Source organism: Brienomyrus brachyistius, chromosome 16, assembly GCF_023856365.1.
Source record: "Brienomyrus brachyistius isolate T26 chromosome 16, BBRACH_0.4, whole genome shotgun sequence".
NCBI classification, from domain to species: domain Eukaryota; kingdom Metazoa; phylum Chordata; class Actinopteri; order Osteoglossiformes; family Mormyridae; genus Brienomyrus; species Brienomyrus brachyistius.
The window spans coordinates 3,793,500-3,814,462 of NC_064548.1; the positions used below are offsets into that span (position 1 = coordinate 3,793,500).

A 20,963-nucleotide genomic window follows, 5' to 3' on the forward strand; every position below is an offset into this window, starting at 1 on the left:
GGGGACATTGAGTCCGAATGGGCCATGTTCCGTGCCTCCATTGTGGAGGCGGCTGACCGGAGCGGCGGCAATCCCCAAACCCGCTGGTGGACAGCGGTGGTAAGGGATGCCGTCAAGCTGAAGAAGGAGTCCTATCGGGCCTTTTTGGCCAGTGGGACTCCAGACGCAGCTGACAGGTACCGGCAGGTCAAGCGGGATGCGGCTTTGGCGGTTGCTGAGGCAAAAACTCGGGTGTGGGAGGAGTTTGGCAAGGCCATGGAGAACGACTTCCGGACGGCTTCGAGGAGATTCTGGTCCACCATCCAGCGGCTCCACACGGGAAAGCGGTGCAGCATCAACACTAGTTATGGTGGGGATGATGCGCTGCTGACCTCAACTCGGGACGTTTTGGGTCGGTGGAAGGAATACTTCGAAGACCTCCTCAATCCCACCGACACGCCTTCCGATATGAAAGCAGAGTGTGGGGACTTGGGGGTGGACTCGCCTATTTCTGGGGCGGAGGTCACTGAGGTGGTCAAAAAGCTCCTCGGTGGCCGGGCCCCGGGGGTGGATGAGATTCGCCCGGAGTTCCTCAAGGCTCTGGATGCTGTAGGGCTGTCCTGGCTGACACGCATCTGCAGCATCGCGTGGACATCGGGGGCAGTGCCTCTGGACTGGCAGACCGGGGTGGTGGTCCCCCTCTTTAAGAAAGGGGACCGGAGGGTGTGCTCCAACTCTAGGGGGATCACACTCCTCAGCCTCCCTGGTAAGGTCTATTCGGGGGTCCTGGAGAGGAGGGTCCGCCGGATTGTCGAACCTCGGATTCAGGAGGAGCAGTGTGGTTTTCGCCCTGGCCGTGGAACAGTGGACCAGCTCTATACACTCAGCAGGGTTTTGGAGGGTTCATGGGAGTTTGTCCGACCAGTCTACATGTGTTTTGTGGACTTGGAGAGGGCATTCGACCGTGTCCCTCTGGGAGTCCTGTGGGGAGTGCTCCGGGAGCATGGGGTACCGGGCTTCCTTTTAAGGGTGGTTCGGTCCCTGCATGACCGGTGCCAGAACCAGGTCCGCATGGGCGGCAATAACTCGGACTTGTTTCCGGTGAGGGTTGGACTCCGTCAGGGCTGCCCTTTGTCACCGATTCTTTTCATAGCTTTAATGGACAGAATTTCTAGGTGCAGCCAGGGAGTTGAGGGTGTCTGGTTCGGTGACCTCAGGATTAGGTCTCTGCTTTTTGCAGATGATGTGATTCTGTTGGCCTCATCGGACCATGACCTTCAGCTTTCACTGGAGCAGTTCGCAGCCGAGTGTGAAGCGGCTGGGATGAGAATCAGCACCTCCAAATCCGAGACCATGGTTCTCAGCCGGAAAAGGGTAGAATGCTCTCTCCGGGTTGGGGATGGGGTCCTCCCCCAAGTGGAGGAGTTTAAGTATCTCGGGATCTTGTTCACGAGTGGGGGAACGATGGAACGGGAGGTTGACAGGCGGATCGGTGCGGCGTCAGCAGTCATGCGGGCGCTGCATCAGTCTGTCATGGTGAAGAGAGAGCTGAGACAAAAAGCAAAGCTCTCGATTTACCAGTCGATCTACGTTCCTACCCTCACCTATGGTCATGAGCTATGGGTAGTGACCGAAAGAACGAGATCGCGGGTGCAAGCGGCCGAAATGAGTTTCCTGTGCAGGGTGGCTGGGCTCTCCCTTAGAGATAGGGTGAGGAGTTCAGTCATTCGGGAGGGACTCAGAGTAGAGCCGCTGCTCCTCCGCATCGAGAGGAGCCAGATGAGGTGGCTCGGGCATCTGATTAGGATGCCTCCAGGACGCCTCCCTGGGGAGGTGTTCAGGCATTTGTCCCACTGGGAGGAGACCCCGGGGAAGACCCAGGACACGCTGGAGAGACTGTGTCTCCTAGCTGACCTGGGAACGCCTCGGGATCCCCCCAGAGGAGCTGGATGAAGTGGCCGGGGAGAGGGAAGTCTGGGCTTCCCTGCTGAGACTGCTGCCTCCACGACCCGACCCTGGATTAAGCGGAAGATGATGGATGGATGGATGGATGTTTGTTTCGAAATATCTAGTTTACAGGTGTATATTCAGGCCTCGTCCCCATATCAGAACCCCAGCTGAATGACTTATCTTATCAACAATCTTCTTAAAAAAGGTAAAATCACTTTATCTTTGAGAAATGTTTCCACAAAAGTTGGCATTGAGCTTCCTTCCTCATTTTACAGCACATTGTACATTCTAATATTCTCCCTCCTAGATCTTGATCGGCTAACTTTTCTTCATGTGGATTTTGAATCACTAGCATGTTTTTAACTATGTGCTCCATCTTTAGCATCCTAGTGTCTACCTCGTCAATGCGTTCCTCCGTTTCCTTGACTCTCAGCTTAATCTTAATTTCATGTTTGATATCGACCAGTTGGTGATTGTTCTCTTTTCGGAAATCTTGAATTTCCAACAGAATTCTTTCCAAGTTCACCTTTGCTTTCTCGTTACTTTTCTGTTTCATGCCGTTTTTCCCGCTAGCTCTTCATCGTTTTCATTCGGATCTGTCGTATTTCTCTTGCTTTTTTTCTCGTTTCCATGATAATCTTACTATCTACCCAATAGTAACACAAAGATGGATTTACTCGACACTTAGCAAGATATTTTTAAATTCTGTCGGAAGAGACTGCGTTTTAGGCTGCCATCTTGGGCAGTAGCGGAACCGGAAACCCCTTTCTGCCTAATTTTCAAAATGCACAAAACACATGTACACTGGTTGGGCAAACTCCTATGATCCCTCCAGTATCCTTGAAAGGGTAAAGAGCTGGTCCAGTGTTCCATGATCAGGATGAAAACTACATTGTTCCTCTTAAATCTGAGGTTAAACTCACGGATTGATCCTCCTCTCCAATGCCCAGGCATAAGATGAGGAGTGTGATCAATCTAAAGCTGGAACACACCCTCCACTCGTGTTTCTTAAAGACTGGTACTTTATCTGACAGTCCAGTGGCCCTATCCCTGACCTCCTTAGAATATTAAAAAGGCATGTCAGCTAAGACAGCTCAACAATATCCAGAGCCTTCGGGAATTCAGCACGAATCTTATCCACCCCTGGAACCTTATTTATGAGGAGATTTTTAACTACCTCAGTAACCTCAGCCCTAGTGATGGGTGAGTCTTCCTAACCCTACTTGCACCAAGGAAGGCATATCAGAAATATTCAGTAGGTCTTCAAAGTTCTTCTTCAACTATCTGACTATATCCAGTTGAGGTCAACAGTGTTCCAACCCTGCTGTTAACAGCAAAGCCCTGTGTCCACCACCTGGGTTGTCTGACAGTTTGCCAGAATCACTTTGAGGCCGACTCAAAGTTCTTTTCCAGGGCCTCACTGAAATCCTCCCAATTTTTCCTTCTGAAATTGCCAATGCCAGACTCTGCTTAACCTGCCTCTACCCTGTTAGTTGCCTCTAGAGTCTCACAAGCTAAGCAAGCTTAGGAAGGTTTCCTTCTTCATCCTAACGTCTTCCTTTGCTGTTGCTGTCCACCACTCTACCAGGTCTGTTCAGTGTTTTTGCCAGCCACCTGATTCAACTCACAGAGTTCACTATGGAAAAACTCTGGCTACATAAGTCCAATAACAAGGCACCACTTGGGTTCAGATCAGCATCTCATTCCTCCTAATCACACCCCTGTCATTATGCAATGTGACCATTAATATTCCCCAGTAGACCAATAAAGTACCCAAAGGGGGCCCCTTCCAGGACCCCACCAAAAATCTCAATAGAAGACTGGATACTCTGAACTGATATTTTTATTATTAATGTTGAAACATGCAACAAGGTGACAGTATATTATCCATCCATTTTCTGAAACTGCTTATCTTATTCAAATTCATGGGGCCGGAGCCTATTCCGGAGACTATGGGCACAAAGCAGGAAACAACCCAGGATGGGGCACCAACCCATCATAGGGCACACTCACTCACACACCATTCACTCGCACACCTACGGGCAACTTGGTAACTAAAATCAGCCTCAGTATATTTTTAGACTGTGGGAGGAAACTCCACGACAGGACAAGAAGAACATGCTAACTTCACACACATGGAACCCTGGTGGAGACTGGAATGCAGGTCTCAGAGGTCGGAGGCAACAGTGCTAACCACTGCACCACCATGCCGCCCCAGTGGACCATTAATTTGAAAATTAAAAAGAAAGAAGAAAAAAAAAAGATTCAAGTCAAAAGTTACAGTAAAAAAACCATTAGGTGTTATTACACAGTAGACGTAGATTGCGAGGGCGCATACCGTACTTTTCCATTGAAGGTGGACATATATTTGTATGTTTTTGTGTACTGGGAAGATTATGAGGTGTTTATGTGTATTGGAAAAAACAGACGTAAGGAGAGGTAGAAATTAGACAAGAGATACAGTGGAAAAATAAACTGACAAAATTAACTGAAGGAAAAAGGGGAGGAAGGTTGTTAGTCAGCCGTTATGCGCGATATCCCTGTGCAAATGCCAATGAGTCACCCCACATTCCCCACAGGCACCATCAGGCTGGACCCCCCACATACGAGTGGGCCTGAGGGAACGGCATGGTGACCCGCAGAGCATGGCCCTACCCCACGCAGACCACACCCGATTCTATGGTCGTTTTTTTTTTTTTTTAATGCTTGTTAATCTGTATGTGCGTATGAGTGAGAGAGTACTAATCTGGTATAATGCATTAAAAGCAGCAGGACATGCAGGTGGGCTCAGCCCAGGGCAGGAGAGACCAGGACGCGAGGTGATGGCCGCCAGAGGCACACTGTCCCAGACCAGCTCAGTGACCCAGCCCTGGGTCACCCACCCCACTGCAGCCCACCACAGGTACAGGACAAAAGAACCACTCATCGAGCCCAGGGCAGAGCGAAGAGGAAGCGAAACAAACTAGGACCTAAAGAGAAGCAGCAGGATTGGGGAGCTAGTGAAGTCCATATTTCACCAGGGTGAACTCCAACATACTGGTATCAAACCGGAGGGAGTTATGTAGACCCAGAGACCGAGCCACACATCGAGGTGAGCTTGACTATTTCTATATGGTATATCTCTGCCTCCCACATTAGCTCAGGCTCCTTTCCCTGCAGAGAGTTTACGTTCCATGTGCTTAAAGGCAGTTTCAGGATCGATCCATTATCTACCGCTCATGCATTTCTTGTGTTAAAAAAAAAAAAACAATTCACACTCATAAGTTGGGAAAAAATGAGTTTGCTTGAAATGGTTCATTTACAACCACCAGTCAGGGAGTAAAATAGAAATGAGTTTTATTTGTGTAAATACTTCATTATATAGCACTTTAAATATCTCTGAAAACTATTTACACAGATACAATATAGTGAAAATACTTTATTTTACAGCATCTGAAATTTTACAAAAATTGACAAGTACGGCAAAGATTTGGTCCCAGTGTTGGATGGTGTAGCTAAGGTAAATGTGAAGGGAGAAGGTTTCAGCCACTACCTGCAGAACGTCAACCGGTCCTCGTATCAAAGAGATTTCCGAAAACAATACCGCTTCCCAAGACAGACATGCCTCAAAGCGCTTGCTGTAAATTAAAACGTCAAGAACCTAAAAATTCTTTAAAAAGATGAACATCAAGGGAGTCCATTACATCAATATTCTGTTATGAGTGTATTGTATATTGGTCAGACGTGTTTATGCGAGTGTTTGTGGGGGGCACAATAAACAGTGTGACCAACATAGTTAACTTTTTTTAAAGGGTCTGATGTTGTGATGTCAGTCTCAGACAGCATCATCAGCTTCATGCATCATCACAGCAGAGAAAGCAGCTTCACCGGCAATTTTGACAGTAGCCTCCTAGTGCAGCACCTATCGCCCCATCGGTGGATATGGTAAGAGTGCAATTTCATCAGTGGATATAAATCAAATCCACAAATCAGGCATATGGAGACCACAAGATAATCTGGTCTTACTGGCAGATATGTAGAGGGATTCACCTGATGGCTGCAGCTTCGCTATGCTTCACTATCATCCCGATGTTGCAATGTTGTTCCTACAGCATGGAGAGGCTACATGCCCAGGGTAGGGACTCCTATGCAACAAGTCACAGTAGAACCATTTTGTACTCCAGGAGCCCAAGCATCGTGGTCACAGCCACAGTATATTGATGTACCACCAGCACCACTGTAACAGAGGCAATAACAAGACTGAACAAACCTTTCTCAGAAAAGGAAAAAAAAAAAATTTTTACAGCCCCATGCGGAAGTTCTCTGCCACTTCCTGTCTTGAGTATCACACGTTGATTACACCCAGTCTGTAGTGTACGTCTGTGTCTCTCCAGAAACCCAGCATGTAACAGTAGCTCCCAAGAGACATGCATCCATGGGGTCCCAGAGAGACGACAGGGCTGGATTAGAGCACACTGCACATTTAGCACCCATGTATGTGGTCCTTGTGATCTGCCTCCATGTGGATCTCTTCCAGGAAGCTCTGTAGCTGCTCAACCAGGACCCGCTTCTTAAACCTAAGGAGGGGAAGAGTTTTAAGGACTGGATGGTACGGGCTACAGCTTCTATAACATAACATCTCCATCATAAATGACCAATTATATGTGCTTCTGTAGCTACACTTATGTAACATGATGATTACAGGCACAGTCACCCTAATCATGAAACTCAAGACAGCTTAATGGTGCACCTGCCGGCCTCTTTGATCATGTTCTGCAGGAATATCAGACGCACACTGAGGCTGCCGCAGAGCTGATTCAGGAAGTAGAAGATCTTCTCATAGCCTAAAGAAGCAAATATAAACAACAGGCATTTGGCGTCATCAGTACAAATTCATCCATTACAAAAAGCTATAGAACTTCACGTTTCAAGTAGATATCTGGTCCAGATTGATCCTGTCGGTGAGCACGTACGTCGACCCGGCTTGCGGATTTCTCGGGTGATGAGGAGCTTGAGCTCAGCGTTGCGGCCCTGGGCCTCGGCCTCATGCAGCTTCTTCAGCTGGCTGGCGGTGGGTCGGGCCAGGGAACCGGTGACCCGGCTGTCCCCTGGTGGTTCGTCTCCGTTCTGTCTGTCGTCTGCCGCACTTGTCAGGTATGGCGAAACCTGCAGCACCGCATCATCTTCGGGGGCCAGTGCCCCCTCAGGGCTGTAGTGGTTGCCCATGTGGTTCCCGAAGATCCCGTCATCAATGTCATGATTGGTGTCAGACACTGCAAGGGAGTGAAGCTTATTCTATTAAATTGTATATTTCCCTGTGCCTTTTGTCACAACAGCAGAACCTCATATGCTCTCCATTTTTAAAGGACCTTTTAAGACCTTTTTCCATTACTTCTATTATTAAACTCAGCATCAGGCTGCTTACAAAACAGGCAACTTCACAAATACCTAGAAATCCAGTCTCAGAGGTCATCACGTCTGTACACTGATAATCGGACAGGGTAGGGCAAAACTGTACAGGGCCTCAGCTACACTAATACCAAGTTTATACAAAGTCCTCAAATACAACTGCTTTCTCTTTTCTGAAAGCGTAATTTGTGACTCAGTTAGCAGATGGTGTCCCAAGGAGGGCTGGGGGAGAGTCAAAGACTCACATCTGGGCGAGGGAAGCAGTTTGGCACATGGAACTGGAGCTTGGGGGCTTGCTGGCATAGGTGGGGCACTGGGAGGTGTTGGGGAGCTCCGCCCACCAGCATGGTTGCTGAGAACAGGCGGGGTGTAGCCACGGCCCGGCCGGAGCAGTGGGGACATGCACCTCCGCCTCTTAGGGGCAGTAGCGCCTCCCAGCATGCCAGGGTCGCCCGGCCGCTTGGACTTATTCTGGGGGCTGGAGACAAACTCGTCTGCCTCGTCGATCATCATTCCCTGTGAGGAAGAACAAGTGGAAAGGGAATGAGTCACAGATTCTCATAAACATGGACCAGGTGCTGTGACACATGCACAACAAACCAATCAGAACAACCATCAAAATACACCCACCATGCGAGTAAACATTAAGGCTGGGATGGTGCTGGAATAGATACTAGGATACCTCCCTTTAATTCAAATAGCATGCTAATGGTTACTGAGGATGGTCCTAAGGGAACGTTGCTTTTTGTTTGCTCTGCAAATGACAAACACGCCTCAGCATTTCCTAAGGCTTGGAAGCGCACACTCTTACCTTCTTGTCCAGTTTAAAGGGGTTCCCAAAGGTGTGTAGGCGCTTGGGCTGGTCAGCATCCGCCTCCCTCAGAGGTGGGACCACGTGTTTCAGGAAGTCCTGGTAGTTGCCCATCTCAGCAATGGCGATGCTGTGCAGCTGATCTGAAAGGATGCATGACCAGTGTGCATGGATTCCACAATATCCCACTAAAGCAACAATCATAATATGGATTCCTTACTGCTGACCGCTGACTCAGAGAGTCATGGCACTGGCTTATCCGCTGACAGTTTTATATTATTTAAAGGGAGAGGTTCTCATTGGACTCCATGGATTAATGAAGAACGTGATTTTCACCCCTTAGGTATAAAACTACATAAGCCGAGAGCAGCATGTCTGTAGCATCATGCTGAATCAGTAAACTACCAGTCATAACTCTTAGTGCAGTAGCGATTTGATGATGCAGTTTACATATATCAAATAGAGCACCATCACACATATGGAAGCTGGATTAGGTGCCCTACACCAAAGGCTCAGCTGGGTCCGACGACACTTACCTGGGTCCTGGCTCTGAAAAGTTCTGGTGGTGGCTTTCAGAAGGTTCATTCTCATACGGCCGAGCTGGTCCAGTAATTGTCTCCGGGGGATGTCATAAGCATTGCGAAAGCTCTGGGGCTTCATACTCTGGAAAGGTGGGCCAGGTTGAGTAGCATGGGGAACGAATGAGAGATCACAATCATGAGGCGCTTTCCCACCAAAGTCCAGGAACCTAATTCCTGGTTCCGAGCTGCTGGGCCATCTCTACTATAAACTTTTGTAGCTCCTGGCCACTTTTATGTGGTGCTTTCCCAATGCACAACAGGAACTTGGACATTTATGCTACATAAACATGAGAGATGCAAAAAGCTTGCGATATGTTTACAATCCATTATTTTAAATCTTGCCAACAGACTGATCTTTCGTTTTCCAGTAAATAAAAAAAAAAAAAAAAACGCGCAACATTATCCCACTAATATACACTGGCAGGTTTCACCACCAGCACTGGTGATTTTAGACAAAAGTATAATCAGTTGTCGATCAAATTTTCTGATACAGAAATATGAAGACAAACAAAAGGTTTTCATTAATGCATTTAATGCAAGCGAGTTACAAAAATAATTCCACTTGCTCAATTTTTGCTCCACTACTTCCATGTCTCCCCCTGTCTGCAGGAATGTCAGGTCAGGTTGGGGAGCATGCGCTGATGTATGCCATATGACAAAACTCCTTGGGATCCCAATTGGTGACTGGATGGTCATTTCCGTAGGATGGGACCGGACCGGACCGGGTATCTGCCTGGGGCGGGTCGCTAGTCAGAATCCCAAGGAGTTTCCTCATATGGGTGGGTGCAGCAATACCTCCCCAACCTGACCTGACATTTCTGCAACTTCCAAGTTTGGCTGAGCACAAGCATCAGCAAGTTTCTCTACAAGCCGCAACCTAGGCTGCGGTCAAGTGAAAAGTAACCTAGAATATGGATTAAATAAAGGTTCAGTAACCACTTCTGAGAAATTACAATTGGGCTGAGTGTCTGTAGTGCCAAGGCAACAGCAGTTCCTGAAAAAGGTTCCTATGGTGGGAAAGCGCCTATGGACTCATCCTGACAAATCAAGGCTATTAGAAAAACCCTAAGCTGATCCTAGCTTAGTGCATAGACTCATAAAACAGAAAAGTAAACACTTGGTATTTTTATTTTTACCTATTTTTACACTTGGTAGGTACCTCAAATAAAGGGCTAATCAACTGAAGTGAAGAGACCTAGGTGTGATCAGGACAGCTAGATATAACCACGTTTGGCCTGGTAAATAAACGTGAGTGGGGCTTTAAATGTATAGAAGCAGTACCAAGTGGCATAATTATGGCAAGCTCACCTTATTGAGTGTTGCAAGCTGAAATCCAGCAAATTCCTTGGGGGTGAGCTCCTCAGGACAGACACTGCTCTCACCCACAACGCCTTGCAGCAGCCGCACAAAGTTCCCACGGTGAGCCAATGATAGGCTGTTAGCCCGGCATCGAACCTTGGTCCCACTTTCAAAAACAGCCTTCTTCCCTATAGAGGCGACAACACGCTCTGCTTCCAGTTTGGTCTGAGCAGAGAGGAAATTACACCACAAGGAAAACCGGGTCAGAACAAGTACAGATCAGACAAAATGAGTTTGCACATAACTATGTTGATAGGAACAGGCACACATGCACAGTCTATGGTCCACCCTGATGCGACCAAAGATCCATATTTGAACAGGCAACGTTAGCAAAAGGCAAAACACTCTGGCACATCTGATATTTGAGTATACCTGTAAAATTTACAAATCTGAAAACAGGTTTCACAACTACATCAAGAGGTTAACTGAAAGAATCTTTTAAGGCTAAAATTAAATGGCTCATAATGGAGCTGTTCTGTGTATGTCCCACTAGGTGATGAGGCAGATTCAGGAGACGTTGAAGGGATTATATCTCCCATCTGTCTTGGGAATGCCTGAGAAAACCCCAGAAGGAGCTAGAGTCAGTGGCCTTGGAAGGAGGTCTCATCTGACCTGCTTGGCATGCTGCTTACGCAACAGTCAGTAGTTTGAAGACAGCTGGGTAGACGGAGGTAGACAGTGACTATCTTCACCCATGTTTACATCACAGATGTGAAGTGTGCTTTGCAAATGGCACGGACGGATGGACCATACCTGCTGGCTCAGCTTTTTCAGGTAGGAGACTACACTGTAGCTCAGACCATACTCCATGTTGTCTGCTAGCAGGTTGGGTGCTCCCATCATCCTCAGTGCCTTGCGCAAGGGCTGCAAGTCAACGGTAAGAGTTCAGGGACAAGCATACTACACACCACTCACATCTTTGACTTAACCTCTAACTGGACCTATTACCATGATTGCACGATTCATAGCTTAATTACAAGTAAAATGTAATAAACATTTTCACATTTCACAGTTGAGTTTGGGAGAACATATTACAAATGTGCCATAACTGTGTGACTGGACGTGAATCAGTGTAATAAATAGGAGTGCGGGCCTAAGGTCTGAACCCTGATGAACGCCTAAGGTCTGAACCCTGATGAACACCTAAGGTCTGAACCCTGATGAACGCCTAAGGTCTGAACCCTGATGAACGCCTAAGGTCTGAACCCTGATGAACGCCTAAGGTCTGGCTACTCACGCCGATGTAGTAGGGGGGCATGGTCTTCAGATAGCTCTCGAATGCCTGCCGCCACTTCAGAGTCGGCTTCAGTTTATGCACCTTGAACAGGTCATCTGCAATGGCCGAGAGCAAATCAGTAAGAGGGGATCTATGCACAGGTGCCGGGCTGCCATTGCTGCGGCTGGGGGGAGGCACCTTCCCATCTCACTCACCCAGCAGAGGCAGGAGCACTGGGAAATCATACGGCATGACAAAGAGGTTGACGCAGCTCAGGGCCGTGCTGGCTTTCAGGTAGCCAAAGGGCTGGCCCAGGTCGCTGTACTTGGCACTGTTGCACACAAACACCTACAGAAGGAACAAACCACAGGAGCGTCAAAAGGCCAAAGGCATAACCGGGACCTGGCTGCTTAATAAGGGTCAACAGCCTGGACTCACAATCAGTGGGTCCAAACAGAGAAAATTCACTCAACGCCTAACACAGATGCAAATGACTTACGGATAATAACAAATAAGCAACTGTAAAATTAATCTGTATTCTTTTTGCACAGTTCATGGATTTTTTCCATGGGCCATTAAGCATTCGTTTAAAGCTAGCCTCTGCTGATTACTAATAAAAGAATGAAGTTTAAACCAAAAAATACTTTTGAAAAATTGTTAAACCTCTTGGTTTCTGCCCATATTGGTTCTAATAAGGAATAGGAGTCTGATTACTAGAGTATAATAATTGACAAAATAGCAACTGATTTTGGGCAGTGGACAGGAACCTAGACACCATGGTAATGTGTTGACATTGATCCCATCAGTGTCATGGCAACAGCACAAGGTGTCTGGCACAAACATGGCCGGTGGACTAGGTGGCCTCTTGGGAGGTCTGTCACCTGCAGCTTAGTTTTTCCAGATTTAATACCAATTACACACCTGACCCAGTAACAAGCAATTCAGCAGCTGACAGCTGAGGTCAGAAATGAGGCCGCGTGGGTCGCCGGGCCTGTGGTTCGTCATCTATCTGCACTGCTTTCATCTATAATCCAGTAAACTATGGTGTGATTAGAACTGTCAATTCAAATGTATTCTAAGACAGGACACCGATTCAGCAGTGGTGCTCATTGGTATCTACTATCTCAAAGTTAAGCACTTCCTAATCAAAATTGCATGCTATGGACATAACCTAGCAACATGAGCAGGTCTGACTGGAAGAGGCTGAAGCCCTGGGGAGGAGGCGGGGGCACCAAGAACCCAGGAGAGGAGTACCTGCCAGCAGGTGTGGGGTGACTTCCTCTCCAGGATGTACTGAGTGAGGGGCGAGGGTTCCAGCTCATATTTGTCGAAAGGCAGTTTGTCCACTATCATGGGTTCTGTATCAACGCAGGAGAATCGCACATGGGGGTGGGCAGAGCGCGGGGGCTGGGGGGGGGAGGGAACAGTCATTTAGAAAGACTGGCACTCTCACACAGTCACACACAGAGCCTAGAGCTCATTACGAGACAACAGTTCCCTCTAAAATCCCCTCAGTCGTAACCTTACCAACGTGGGTGAATTTTGGTCCGGCCAGAAGGCCTCTGGGATAGGCCAGTGGCCAAGGGGGACTCCCGTCTTCAGGTTAGGGCGTACATAGATCAGCCTATGGCTGCAGTGCCAAGGCTGCGTGCCAGATTTGTGCACTTCAACAGGGCCATCTGCAGGATGAAAGAGGGACAGAAACATATGGGGAAGCAAGTTGGGGGCAATTGAGACAACAAAGCAGGAGGTGGGGCCAAATAAGTAAGGAAAACCCACAGGAGGGGCAAACACAATGCACACGTCCCATTACTACCTTCCACAGGCAAGGGGTCCGGCCCTGTCTTCTCAAAATTGATCACCACTCCACTCTGGACCTTCTGCACCAGCGACTCCAAACACTGGTTCATCATGCGCTGGGAGAACACGCTGTAGGAGCGGCCTGCCAGGGCGAGCATGTAGATCAGGCTGAAGGTGCCATGGCTGGCCAAGACAAGCCAACACCCACACAGTCTACAGAACCAGAGGCCACTTTTCCCCCCACTCGTTTTAAACATTTTCCTTTTAAGTGAAGTGATTGAGTCAGACACAAAGGCTGTGAACTTTTCATTAAAGATTCTTTTAAATACACCCATCCCCCGTAACCCAGGCAACAAGCAGCATCTAAAAAGGACTTTATTTCTCATTCATCATTCGTTCTCAGGAAGCACAGAGCCAATATCCCCATATCTCCCCCCCCTCCCCCCAGCAGCCACCATCACAACTCCTTACCTCCAGTGACCTCACACATGGGGGTGATGGCAGAGTCATCACAGGGCACCCCCCCCAAAGGCTCCGTCTCTGCTGAGGCATGGCCTGCGATGCGAAGGACCAGGGCAAAGAGACGCTGGTCCCAGCGGAACGGCTCCTTGGTCAGCTCACTGCCCGGAAGGGGCGTGGTGAGGGGCAGGTGCAGCTGGTGAAGGGGCAGGAGGTGGGAGGACCACAGATGGCATGCAATCACATTAGGAACGGCAGGGAGAATCGGCTTGGAAGGAAAAGAACATCTTTATCATTTCGTGGTACAGCTGAAGCACATTTCACAAGCCTGACAATTTTACCTATCTGACCATCTACCCAGATATGCTGCACACTACCTTGAAGCGATTTAGCATTAAGTATAAGGATTTAGCTTTAAGCATAAGGAACCCACAATAGTTACTGCTCAGCACGAACCTACTGCTATTGTCACACAAGATTTCCTGCGACTGTCTCCATGGCGATGGTATGCTGTTCATTACCTCATCCTGTACCCCGCAACTGCTGGTAAGTTGGCCTCCATCCGTGATGGCAATGATGACCGAGGGTTCCAGGAAGAAGGGGTTACGTCCCTGAGTGGAAGACAGTTAAATGTGGGAGCAGGTAGCCTGCTTGCGGAGCACGCAAGCCCACGCAGACACACAGAAACACACAGCTCCTACAAGCTGCCAGATGGCAGCAGCTCACAAAAAAAAAAAAACTTGCTCTCCGGGGTTTTGAACTCCCCTCTGTGCACCTTCACACACTACCTCTGCCATACCAGACCCACACACAGAAAAAAACAGTAACGTTTTACAGACCAATATGACACAGAACAAGACGGGCAAGCTGGTTCCCTGTGTGTCCGGTTCTGCCCCACAAATATAAACGGAGTAAGACACAAAGACACCAGTAAATAAGTAGGACCATCTATCCAGGTATAAAATGCACATATGAGGACTGACTATGTGGACTAAGGGAATTGGAGTGAAGGCCAGCATAGACATGAATGTGGTCTCAATTTGAGCAGTTCACTACTATATGAAACTACGGTAGCTGAGTAAGGACAAACTGGAAGGCAGGGCAGAGGCCACATCTGTCAGGAGAGTGTGTGTAGCCAGGGGTTATCCCTAATGAGCCTCAGGGGGCGCATCAGGGCGCACAGAGGCACACGGCCAGAGGGAGTGCAGCTAGAGAGCAGCCTGAGACAAGAGCAGACGCAGGTACACAAACACACCGTCAAACGCTCTCTCACTAACAGAACTGTTCAGTCTCAACATTATTATGATTACTATAGCACCCAATGTAATATAATAAGTAACCATTAGTAACTCATTTGGTAAACAATGTAAAGAAAATGACTGAAATGCTTCTGGAGCGTCTCACAACCAGACCACTGTTCTGGGCTCCTGTAAGGAAATACGGTTGGTTAGAACCGGGCTGGAGGCATGGTGGTTTCCTGCCGCTCACTGTTAACTACAGACCTAAAGGGCATGACAGCCTGCCTATGTTAGAAGATGATGCCCAAACTCACTAGAAGGCCATTTATACTAAACTTCAAAGTACCTGAGGCTGGGTACTGCTATACCAGTCAACTGATTTCCCATTACAACAAAAGCTACAAAACTCCTTCAAATTATGGTACACATTTTTAAAGACAGCAAATCGCTTGTATAAAGGGCTCCCATAGCTTCTAATGTGTTCTGTGCCACAAGCCACTAGAATTGGGTCATACAGTTTGAGAATCCCCTGACAAGTATAAAGCTTCACACAAACAGAAAAAAAATACACTGAATTCAAGCAAATATCACAATTTCCAGGAATTTTTAAAGTGTTATTAATTGCTCGGAAATCAAGTTATGAAAACATCTAAATGGAGCAGGCATCAAAGACCAAAGCAAAACCTCTTTGGTCGTTGATGCTCATGGGTGCAGTCTGTCGAGAAAGGTGACTATAGAAGCTGTGTGACACAGCAGCAGGTCACAATGCTGGCTCACTTATCACACCACATGCTACCCAAGGCACCAAGCTCCCCCCAAAGCACAGTCTTGTGGCTAGGACTAATAGAGCTGATGGGAACAGGACCAGGAGAAGCGGGGAGGGGCAGAATACAGCAAAAAGGGAAGAGAGAGAAAAAGAGCAGATGAAGGAAAAAGAAAACAATGGCAGGGACAGAAATGTCACCCTACCCATGAGCCTCTAGGATTGTGTCACATTATCTCTCTTTGGTACTCACTGCAGCCCATCTCATCCACCGTGTCGGGGGGGAGTGAACAGGCTCCTGATCTATTATTAATACTGAGACCACACTGAGGAGCAAAGAAACAGACAGTGTGTGTGTGGGGGGGGAGGGTGGGAGACAGTCAGCACCCACAGTTCAATGTAAAGAACAGTGGGATTTTTGAAAGTCAGCAGGAGAGAACAATGACCTAAAGCATTGCAAAGGGATTGGCCACTGACCTGTGAAGGCTGGGAGGCTAAGCAACAACTAGCACAATAAAGTAAATAGAAAATTAACTCTGCCTCTGCTAAGCAATGTTGAGAGGCATTTTAACAATGTAAAAATTTAATTGTACAATGAAAATAAAGGTATTGCATTTTAAAAATAAAGCATACATACATACATACATACATATACACACACACACACACACACACACACACACACACATATATTATATATTCATATATTGCTCAAAACTCCATCCATTTGACATATATAAGCTTTTTTTCCCCTTCACCAGTGCATAAGTTGCAGCTTCTCTGTCTGGACTGTTGATGTTGTGGGGCAGACTTGGAAGCGCGAGTGAAAGGCAACAGCCTCAAAGTCAGACTCAGTGCCTGTGACATGACAAATGCACAGGCCTCTGATTCATACTATTTCAGTAATAGTACAGCTGCCACTTCATAAAACTTCAACAATATCAAATGACTACAACACCTAGAAAAAGGAGAATTGTGTACGTCGCCAAATCTGCCTCACAAATGCTGTCCGATCTTACGGCGACAGGGGCACCAGAAAAGGCTCCATTAAACGCACAGACTACACCAGATGACGAACAGACCAAATATACAAAGTACAGTATTCCTGATGCAGATCAGTCTTTTTTAGGCAGATGATGCCTGTGATGTTAAACAGGGAAAGGAATGGAACTGGAGGAATCATACAAGTGCTCAGTGGGCAAGGGTTAATAAAAATAGCATCTTATGCTAATTTGGTTAGCATAAGATGAGTATGACTAGTTCTGTTGTATTAAACTTTTCAGGGTGGTCTCAGATCCAGTTTATGAGGAGATACTAGCGTGTGATGCTTATAATACTGTGCGAAAATTTCAGAAGGGTGAGTGATGGGGGGCTGGGTGTTAAAATATCTATTTTGGTAGTCTGTAGTTGGTTCTCCTCACACAGAAACTAAATCAATTAATTATTTTCGCTGTACACAACGTACCTGCCCATAGTTGTCTATTCCAGAAACTAATCTATTGAGATTGAGCAAATCGAAAGATGTCCTGAGCGCCTGACCCATGGTGGAGAGTCCAACAGCTTGAAGGTTCTTCAGCTCAGTCATGAAAGTGGCATGATTCTCCTTCCATCCCGCCTTGATGAAGAGGACAGAAATCACTCATCATCATCCTCCTCCCTCATTAGTATTGCCATCTACAATGCCACAGCTGTATCATGAATTTCACTTAAGTTAAAATTAATTTTAGAAGTACCAGATTACTCAATAAAAAAAAGGATTCCTGAAAATAAACAATATCATGTAGATTTACTTACTGTGACAGTCTGACATTTGAGTTAAAAAGAAAAGAAAGAAAGAGTATCATGTGATACTTTTGTTTATAGGGAAAACTAGACGACATGTCGTTACAGGGCCTATCGCGTGGATCTCGCCTCCCCTTTTCTACACCAACTTGACAACTTGAAATCTGAACACCCAAGACATCACCCACAGTTCATTGCTGCACACTAAAACAAAATGTCGGCCATGTTTTAGACGGGTTACGGATGCTGCTTTGAAATCATACAGTAAGTTGTGAATAGAGATCTATGGTCAGGAAAAAAGCAGACTGAAGCGCAAGAAAGGCTACTGACAGCGGGGACACGTTACCTTGATTCCAACGGGAGGCTCCTCGAAGGACACCAACATGTACCGGTCTCCTCGGCTCGCTGGATCTCGGGCTCTGAGCTGTGTGAATTTGAAAAAGATATAGAATAATCGAGGTTGCTGGAAAACTGTAGCGGACATGCATTTGCCACGAAACAAACAAACGAACGCGATCTCCCCAATGTGATGCTCGGAGATGCTTATGCACCCTGGTTTTACGGTACCTTCATGAAAGTCTCAACAGCGCCTTTTGCTATGTCCAGATAGGTAGTACCCAGAGGGGTGCGCTGGTTCATGGAAGCGGACGTGTCTATCAGAAAAAGTAAAACGGGCATTGTGCTGGTGATGACACCTTCTATGTGGACTTTGTGTCAGTGCAATCGACCAAACTAGAAAAAAGATCTTTTGTTCGCCCCCTGTCGCTTCGGCAATCATTTAGCGAGTTGGCCGGCTATCTTACTCATTCTTCAAAAACTAAGGATAGTGAAGTAGATAACCCCCTTTTCCTCAGTTATTCTTAATAAACCCAAAAAATCCTGTGGGGCAAGACTGATGGTCTACAAGGGATTTTTGTTGCTTGTTGTTAATAGGTCAATTTTACGTAAGTTTGTTTTTTTTTAAAAAAAAAAAAAGAAAAAAATACTGTAACACTGACCTAAGTTGACTACTCCTAGTTCGCCCTGTACTGAAATCTCATCGTCTTTCTCACTCGTTTTAACCATAGTTTGGGATTTCGTCCCGCCTCCAAGCGACATTTGATAACCATATGGCTGCAACGTCCACCGCTGATTGGTTGTTAGAAGCCATTATATTAACATATCCAAGTAAGAGAGGAACAGAGGTTGCTCGGTTGCACATGCGCATATAGAGGACGTCTGGGACGTGGTAAGGAAAAAAAAAAGACTCATAAGCGCATGCGGTCTGGCTTTTGTGCAAATCAGACTGAAGAAATGTAAAAAAATTATTTGATGTAAAGTAATTGTTTTTTTTTTTAAATATAGGGTCTAAGGTAATGCAGTAAAAGTAGTTATGCAGTGTACATGTTGAGGGGATTATATAAATACGAGTTCTTGTCCTTGTCAAATGGATCGGGATTGTTGAAAAGGGCTGGTATAGACCTACTAGCGGACCAAGACTGTGTGTGACCCATATTCAGAAAGTCCCTCCGCTCTTTGTTCTTTATGTGTGTAAACTTGTTATCACAATGCTTTTCAGCCTTAGTACATTTAGTGAATAACACAGTCGCTAAAATTCACGAAAAGCCTTTGAACAGTTTGACATATAGTTTATGATCTTAGACTTAATATCGATTTTTTTTTCTTTCAATGCCGAGATAATTTGTTAGTGAGCGCCTGCATACACTTTGGCATTAAATCTACGGAATCTGTATTTTCAAGAGATTTATAAGGGACACGTTGAAGTCACAGTAAATTTATACAAGGAAAACGTCACGAAAATATTCGTAACAATTTCAATTATTGCACATGGGCCTACAACGAGACGAGTGTATGTACCATTTACACAGTAGGAGTCCTTAAAAGTAAATAACGTAATCGTTGTGTACCTATTAAAACGTGTTGTTTAGCAGTATGGGCACACGAAGAAATATTAACTTACATTTGGCTGTGTCCAACCCAAACTCTTGTGGTGGTGTTCGTGCCCATCGTTTGTTTGTTCTTTGTTTGTACCAGCAGCATGTCACCTACCTATCTTTTAAGTAAACACACATCTTACAAAAAGCCTCGACATTTAGATTTGCTCACCCATATGTTAAAAAGCAGCGGTCCAGTTTCTATTCAGTGATTGACTTACTGGCCTGTGTATTGTGAATGTGCTCATTATTGGTGTTAAATGAGACGTTAAATTGTATCGCCACATTTAGTTATACCGTACAGCCAGAATGACTAACATGAATTGCAGGATTATTCAGTTAGTCATGCGTCGTACATTTGTCTTGTATCCTTTATGTTAAACCCATAACATCATAGTAAGAAATTGCGTATATACTTTTACAATATAACATACATTTTATTTACAGGAAAGAGATCACATATATGCAGAATAAACTTCTTATCTGTGTTTAATTGTACAGCTGGATACTAACTCATAATTATACATTACATAACACATGATCAGTATATTGATTCTTTGTAGTGCATTTTCTCAATTTGTTGATAAAATAAGTTTATTGTGTTATCTGTGTTATTGTTTCAAAATGTTATTTTCTGCCAATATAACAATACCATTTTATTTTTGGTTATCATAGCCAAAACGTTTTGCTACAAGCCTTTCATATTGAGTTATTGACTGGAACAGTGAACTTGACGTAATTTATCCATAACTTCATACATTATTTAGACATCATATTTTTCTGTCATAAATGTTTTGATTTACAGTGTGGAAAAATTGTTCATAAAAAAATGAAGAGAAAGCACTATGCCCTATCAGTACTGATAGGAGCCCAAATCCTCAGAACCCAGAGCAAACAGATGAATACAGTATGAGTGCAGGTTTCAAATTATTCAAAGTAACACAGTATTGGTACAGTACTAAAATATGGCAGATATTAATATTTTGACCATATAAGTGAGCAGTATAAATGGTTGTCAGTTAATTATGCTGTTCTGGCTAAACTTTTGTTAAATGTTGTAGAAAAACACACCAGGAAGGCTCTTATATGGGATCAGTTTATTTTTCCACATCCTGCATTCATGGTTCTTCTTCATAGGGCTGGACCTAGCCACTGTGGCTTCCTAGGCAAGCATCAACACCAGTGTCCCCTATCCAAGGCAAACCTTGGCTGGCAAGTCAGCAGCCACTCAGCAGTTGGTGCCCTAGGCAGCTGCCTATATTACCTGAGAGATTGACCGTCCCTGCTTATGCATTTCAATGCTGAAGCAGCAGTTTATGTGCCTGGCATCATGGAACATAACAATGAATACTTGTGGGCTTTATGTAACATGCTTCCCAATAAAATAAAATTGAAGCAGAGTAGTTTGAAGTACTTTGTTATGGATATCTGTGTAGATTTGTTGCATTGTTATCGCTGCAGAAATGTGAAATTCGCAAACAACTTGTATAGATATACGTATAACAGTATGTAGCATGGTGTTTACAGAATCATACCTTTGAGAAAAAGGTTCAGAGGATGTGGCACAGTGATGAATTATTTTAACAAATAACCTGAATCTGATCAATTAAACATGTTACAAACTGAGGAATAAAGTAATTTATGACAGTGCTCTGCTTTGTGTGTGTGGAATTTGCATGTTCTCCCAATATTGTGCGGGTTTC

At 45.7% G+C, this 20,963-nt stretch overlaps 1 protein-coding gene and 1 long non-coding RNA gene across 4 annotated transcripts; one reads left to right on the forward strand and one right to left on the reverse strand.

Moving 5' to 3' along the window:
* Positions 1-5,248: 5,248 nt before the first annotated feature.
* On the reverse strand, positions 5,249-19,338 carry ints6 (integrator complex subunit 6). Of its 3 annotated transcripts, none has more exons than XM_048978010.1 (19): positions 19,287-19,338; positions 17,894-17,979; positions 17,673-17,750; positions 17,010-17,159; positions 14,065-14,154; positions 13,556-13,739; positions 13,101-13,226; positions 12,812-12,963; positions 12,539-12,691; positions 11,500-11,632; positions 11,306-11,400; positions 10,822-10,932; positions 10,018-10,233; positions 8,665-8,791; positions 8,129-8,271; positions 7,563-7,833; positions 6,882-7,181; positions 6,659-6,752; positions 5,249-6,485 (listed from the first exon to the last, which is right to left on the reverse strand). In XM_048978010.1, exons 2-19 carry the CDS (start codon positions 17,963-17,965, stop codon positions 6,392-6,394), a joined length of 2,589 nt encoding a protein of 862 aa, XP_048833967.1. In that variant the 5' UTR covers positions 17,966-17,979; positions 19,287-19,338; the 3' UTR covers positions 5,249-6,391. The 3 variants fall into 3 exon arrangements, with proteins under 3 accessions (XP_048833967.1, XP_048833965.1, XP_048833966.1); XM_048978008.1 differs by lacking the exon at positions 19,287-19,338 and adding an exon at positions 18,325-18,369; XM_048978009.1 differs by lacking the exon at positions 19,287-19,338 and having other exon boundaries at positions 17,894-18,316.
* Positions 18,318-20,910, forward strand: LOC125709497 (uncharacterized). Its single transcript, XR_007382734.1, has 2 exons — positions 18,318-18,554; positions 20,398-20,910. It is a non-coding gene; the product is annotated as an uncharacterized LOC125709497 (long non-coding RNA).
* The last annotated feature ends 53 nt before the right edge of the window (positions 20,911-20,963 follow it).

What these genes read in the sequence shown, in the direction of transcription:
- ints6 (XM_048978009.1), bottom strand. Translation starts at nt 18,004, where the DNA reads ATGCCCGTTTTACTTTTTCTGATAGACACGTCCGCTTCCATGAACCAG. An exon ending in TTTTCAGAGCCAGGACCCAG is followed by an intron (nt 8,272 to 8,664) that starts GTAAGTGTCGTC and finishes GCATCCTTTCAG; the next exon opens with ATCAGCTGCACAGCATCGCC. An exon ending in CCTTTAAACTGGACAAGAAG is followed by an intron (nt 7,834 to 8,128) that starts GTAAGAGTGTGC and finishes TCTTCCTCACAG; the next exon opens with GGAATGATGATCGACGAGGC.